The following is a 6,207-nucleotide window of genomic DNA, read 5'->3' on the forward strand; positions in this document are numbered from 1 at the left end:
AGTGAGAGGTAGATGCAACCGCTCGATGAGGAGCCCCACATACTACAGGTTTCTGCTGAGTTAGGGCCCGTTGGCCCAAGTCTGTTAGTTTTGATAGTCTGTCTGGACTAACAACTGCAGTTGCAGTTTCCTCTTCTTCTGAAGTTCAGATCATTTTCATTGTTCTTTCTTACAAACAGTAGCGTGCTTAAGACTTGGCCCACCTAGCTTGCTGCAATGTTGTGGCTGTACAGAGTAGACCTATGTATTTTTCTTCCTCTTCATTAAGGCACAAGCCGTAAATAAAGGAAATGTGTTGAGTGCATTAAAAGGACAAACATCTGGGCTAGTTCATGTTATAACATTGCTAAAACAACAGATGTAATGGTGGCCCAAGAGTTTTGCACGGAACTGTACATGGCTTTTCTGCGGTTGCAGGCTCCTTGCCAGTTTCCAATGGCCTTATATCAAGGTCCTACCTACTAAGTTCAGTAACTCAATTCTTATGGTGTTCACAGATCACCCTGGAGGCTGTTGGACAACTGGGTCTCTCAGAGCTGTAGCTGTGCTGCGGGCAAAGGCTTCTGTAGCCATATAACCGCTCTGTTCCAGACAGCGCATTATGTGCAGCTGGGCCTTGATGTGGTTCCACCTTCCCTGGCCTGTACCAGTCAACCACAGATGTGGCATCGACCTCGAACCCATGTGTGCTGTTGTGTCCTCTGTTCAAATCATACACTTCAGTATTTGTCTAGAGTATATGCATTTCCTGTATTGTTGTTCGCCTCAGGGAATCCATCCAGAGGCTGTGAGTGACCTGGTGGTGAAGAAACCCAAGTCGGTGGGGAAGACTGGAGTCAAGTCCACACTCTACAGAGCGTATGCTGGTAAGACATTTGTTTTGCAATTTGCACTCTGTTAAACTTGCTCATTATGAAAAGATGCATATTAGAATACATCTGTTATCACTACAATATTAAAAAAAAGTCACATTTTTATTTGACGTTTCACCCTTTAATGTCCCACATCCTAGAGGGAATATCCAGCTTGGAGTTGGTACCATCTCAGCTGTGCTGACCTGGAAGATGTCAGCAATGACCTGTTCTTTAAGGCCAGTTGCTACTCTACAACAGTAGATGAAAACTCATCAATGACTGGAATCTTCCTTGAAGGGCGTGGTGTTGGAATCGCCTCTTGTCCAATCCTCTGTGCTTTGCTCCAATGAAGAATATATTGTGTTGAGGGGCAAAACAGACTCCCAAAACACTTGAAACACTTCTGAGATGGAAACCGAGTATAATATGTCATGGTCTGATCAGACACACAAAACCTGTTGAGGACAGTTTGTGGCCCCATGGACATTTCTTGCAGCCTTGCCTCCAGCTCAGCAATATACTCCAGGGCATCATCCAGTGCACCTACAAAAAAAGAAGACAAATAAGTCTTCATTACCATTCATTCGTATTCACCCTTTTTTTTTATTGTATTGTTATTCTGTATACTTAAGTTTATTTATATTTCTTATTATTAAATTTATTTGTACTGTTTTCTGTTTTTATTTTTTATGTATTAACTATAGGTTGAGTGTACATAGAGTAAAAACCAAAGTCATATTCCTCGTTTGTTCGCAAACCTGGCCAATAAAGCTGAATCTGAATTAATATGCAACCCCAGTTTAACAGTACGTCTGATGTTGATTGAATGTTTTAACGTTAACCATGCCATGTTTGGCAAAATTATACAATAGCCCAACAAGGGTTGAACACAAATAACAGACATAACAGCTAGTTAGCACACATCTACTTACCGGCAGGGGGGCGTGTCGCGTAGTCATGTTCCCCGGTACCTCTCCGGTCCGTTCGTGTTTTGTCCTCTCCTTCAGCTTTTCGAGCTGACACCCGTTTATACACGGGTGTTTTTTTCGGGGCTGTGGTGTAGCTGTTCCAGTCAAAACGACTAGGAACAGCTCCAGTATTCAGCGTAGCACTCCCGCTGCATAATCAGCCGCTGAGAAATGCCGACTACAGACCAGTGTACTCCCCTTCTGAATTACGAAATTAACTCCTTCATTCCGTCTGATCGCCACTGCTGTATTGGGTATTATTTGGGAAGTCGTGGACATGTAAATACGGTTGTTTTTGTTTTGAATTGGCGCATAGAGGTACACAACAGAAGCTTTTGTTTTTTGACCGCGCCATTGTCAAATATCATGGACTACGCGACCGGAAGTCACTTTACCCGGTGAAGGCAAAATCGAACGCCGAACCAGGAAGTTGTGAGATAGGCCTATTGCCAAAAAGTCACTGTCTGCCTTTTCTCGGTCAAGAATGCACCAAATTAGAAATGAATGTTTCTATTCGACTACATATATGACCCACATTAAATACAGTTCCATGTCTCAACCGGTGAAATTCTCCTTTAAATTATTATTCTACTTAACATTTCCAAAAACATTTTCTCAACTTCACCAGCAGAGGTCTCCCGCTACCTGATGCCCAGGCCGAGAGCTCATGTTGCATTGGTTTAATGCAGGGGTGTCAAACCTTTTTCAAATGGGACCATATTGGAAAAATGAAAAAAAATAAGTCTCTTCCACAATATGCAGATCAAACCACACAAGGAACAAGCAGTGAGAAATAGTCTATAGTTCATTTGAGAAGAGTTTCGCATGACTACTATTTGCCCATAAGTCAAATAGAACAGTCAAATAACAATAGTCTTTTCTTCAAATGGCAGTCTATCCATGCCACAAGGTGAGATTAGGTTTACAAAACAATTGTTTGTGTTCACATCAGAATGACAAAGGTAGCAGGTAATGAATCCTGTGATGAAACATATTTTCCATGCAGCCTACATTTTACCCACTAAATTAAATTAACTCAGAACACTAGGAAACTAATAACTATTTGACAAAAAAAAATGCACATGCAAAAAAAATACATAAAATACGTATCTAACAATTGGCAGATCAAACCACACAAGGAACAAGTATCGAGAAATATCGTATCTTCCCAGGTAAATTTGAGAAGACATGAATGAATTTCCATTGACCATAACATTTTTGACCATAACAAAGTAACATGAACTGTGTGTGTGTGTGTGTGTGTGTGTGTGTGTTGTGTGTGTGTGTGTGTGTGTGTGTGTGTGTGTGTGTGTGTGTGTGTGTGTGTGTGTGTGTGTGTGTGTGTGTGTGTGTGTTTGAGAGAGAGAGAGAGAGAGAGAGAGAGAGAGAGAGAGAGAGAGAGAGAGAGAGAGAGAGAGAGAGAGAGAGAGAGAGAGAGAGAGAGAGAGAGAGAGATAACAATAGGCGGTGAGGAGGGCTGCTCAGAGAGGTCTGGTCTCTAGTCCACATCTTCTCTCAGGCAGAAGGAGGCAGCAGGAGAGTACCGGTGAGTGGCGCGTATTTTTTGCTGTCTGGTTTTTATTCCTACCAAAGGTACGGAACCTTTACGTCGACCTTATATCGTATAAAGATATGATCGCATCGTTCTGTGAATTATATACGTATATATATCTATAACTGAAGTTCAGGAGTCCCGGTTAAGACGGCAGCAGAAATATACAGTTATAATACAATACATCAAATCAACTAAGCCTACTAAAAAGATAACATGATCGTTACACAAGGGGGAAAAAGTAGAGAAGTGAGGCATATAGGCCTCAGGCCATCATCGAGATCCATTACGGACCCGACAAGGTGTTATAAAACAGCAACATTTTTCTTAAGTAGACCTTTTTAGACCTTTAAAAGTTTTCTAAAAGGGGAGAGAGCTTATAACGTTTAGTTTGCAGCTCATTACATGTCCGAGGTCCAAAAAATTAGAAAATTGCTTTACCCAGCTCTTGCACAATGGGGACTTTTATAAGACAACGGATAGGAGGAGATGTAGTGATAGGATATGATAGGATAGGATAAGAGGCATGAGGTATAAGTAGGTAGTTTTCCTAACAATTCTTTTTCAATTAATACATGTGTTTTCCTCTTCTGGTATAGAGATCCTATGGATTCATATGAACTACAATGGTGCGGTCGTGAAGCCTGCACTTGCAGTTGTATTATAACACCACAATTATAAATGAGATTTGCATATCTGGCTTCAAAGTGAAACGTTTTTTTATATGGTAGAAAAGCTCAGTTTAGGTCTACATTTTCAATCAATGATCAACATGTAGGCCTACATTAAAAGCCACTTGTAGTAAGCCATATGCCTATTATTGTAAGAGGAGAGTCTCTGGGAAGCCTTCCGTTCAACTCTTTGTGACAGGTCGTAGACATGAAGGACAAGGTCGACCCCGAACTGCCGAGAGGCAGCCCTCTTCAGAATGGGGAGCTGGCCCAGAGGTGAGTCTCTTCTACAGGCCGTTGGCTCGCCACTCTGAGCTGAGCACAATTAGTCTAAAAATTGACCCTGACTTTTACTATAAATAATTCATTATACATAGGCTACTAGTCAAAATGTAATTATTACTAGTAAGAATACAATTTGCACCATTAATAATTTAATGAGAATTAAAATCTCTCTCTCTCTCTTTCTCTCTTATCAATACAAATTCAAACCATTATGATATCAACATTTAGAAGATTTAAACATGACATATTACTATTTTGTGAATGGTAATTATCATAACTTTGATATGGCCATTAGTGACAACTCAGACAACTGATGTGGGGGAAAGAAGAAGGAGAAGAAAAAGAAAGAGAAATCCCCATGGTGGGCCCCATCGAACTGGTAAGGTTTCCCACCCATCCCATTGTAGCCAATACAGTATTGGCCCTGTAGGGTTATTAATGTAGTAATAAGCAGCATTCTAAGTGTATTCTAGCTTGCAAGCATGCTGGTGTTTTGTAGTTTGTGTGTGTGTGTGTGTGTGTGCGTGCGTGCGTGTGTGCGTTCCTCGTGTGTGTGTGTTTGTGAAATGGCGGGCCCGGGTAAGAGAGCATCCTCTCCGTGCTAGGGAGGAACTCTCCGGTCCCCTGCTGTGAGAACATAATAGCTGCCTAGTGTTTGAAGTGAGAGTTGCATCAAACACACACTCACAAACACACACTCAAAAACACACACTCACACTCACACACACACACACAAAAACACAAATACAAACACGCACCTATTTGTTCAAGATAGTGAGGACAGAGAGGTACGTTAGTGAGCTGAAAGAGAGAACCTCAATCAAACCTACGTGGTCACTGGTCACTGCACAATAGCAGCTATAGCCCCCTTCTCTTATTTACCTTTTTTACCTATACAGATTTGGAATGCGTTGTTGTGTTCTGACGTTGCTACCTGTCCTCGGTTCCCACACACCTTGTGTATAGTTCAGGTTTGCAGATGGCCTGGACATCACCCTGATCGTGGTGGGGACGCTCATGTCCATGGTGAACGGGGTGGTGCTCCCCCTCATGTTCATGGTGTTCGGAGACCTGACGGACAGCTTTGTGAATCATGCGTCCAACATGACCAGTGAGTTACACCCGGACCACCACGACCAATCCGCCCATCCCCTTCCATTCCACTGAAAATTACAAATAATGGACCATCAAACATTGAGTGATCTCTTCTTTGACAGATAACACTCAGTCTCTGGGCGATCAGATAAGTGGGTAAGGCATTGTAAAACATATTCATTGATTTTTTTTAGGTACAATTAGAAATGAATATCATAAAAAATTATGTACCTATATAAAGATAGAAATACCAACACATAAGCAGAAAAAGAAAAAAAATATGCAACCATATATATACAGGAGATACAGTCCAGAACATATTGTACATAAAGTACAGAACCTATAGTATATGCAGTCCAGAACCTTTAGTATATACAGTAAATAACCTATAGAATATAGTACAGTATATCCAGTACAGAACATATCATATATACAGTCCAGAACATATAGTATATACAGTACAGTATATACAGTACAAAACTTATGAAACCTCTCTGTTCTAATGGTACTTCTCCCTTTTTGTTTATATTCTCCCCCTCTTACCTCTACTCACCCGGTGTCTTTGCGTCCCTACAGCTACGCCATCAACTACTCCATCATGGGGGTGATTGTGCTGGTGGCCGCCTACATGCAGGTGGCCTTTTGGACGCTGGCGGCTGGGCGCCAGGCCAAGCGGCTGCGCACGCTCTTCTTCCACCGCATCATGCGGCAGGACATTGGCTGGTTCGACGTGAACGAGACCGGGGAGCTCAACACCCGCCTCATCGAGTGGGTATTAGAGG

At 41.9% G+C, this 6,207-nt stretch overlaps 1 protein-coding gene and 1 long non-coding RNA gene across 2 annotated transcripts in view; both read left to right on the forward strand.

Moving 5' to 3' along the window:
- The first annotated feature begins 747 nt into the window (after positions 1-747).
- On the forward strand, positions 748-1,526 carry LOC115554174 (uncharacterized). The gene is made up of 2 exons (XR_003978566.1): positions 748-866; positions 1,013-1,526. It is a non-coding gene; the product is annotated as an uncharacterized LOC115554174 (long non-coding RNA).
- Positions 1,527-3,263: 1,737 nt separating this feature from the next.
- Positions 3,264-6,207, forward strand: part of abcb4 (ATP-binding cassette, sub-family B (MDR/TAP), member 4) — a 19,173-nt gene continuing 16,229 nt past the window's right edge. The window contains exons 1-6 of the mRNA XM_030370931.1: positions 3,264-3,368; positions 4,245-4,321; positions 4,626-4,709; positions 5,297-5,441; positions 5,548-5,581; positions 6,002-6,193. Of these exons, the coding sequence (XP_030226791.1) occupies positions 4,644-4,709; positions 5,297-5,441; positions 5,548-5,581; positions 6,002-6,193 (437 nt within the window). The 5' untranslated portion in view covers positions 3,264-3,368; positions 4,245-4,321; positions 4,626-4,643. The remainder of the gene's footprint in view (positions 3,369-4,244; positions 4,322-4,625; positions 4,710-5,296; positions 5,442-5,547; positions 5,582-6,001; positions 6,194-6,207) is intronic.

The sequence above is a fragment of the Gadus morhua genome, chromosome 11 (assembly GCF_902167405.1).
Source record: "Gadus morhua chromosome 11, gadMor3.0, whole genome shotgun sequence".
NCBI lineage: Eukaryota > Metazoa > Chordata > Actinopteri > Gadiformes > Gadidae > Gadus > Gadus morhua.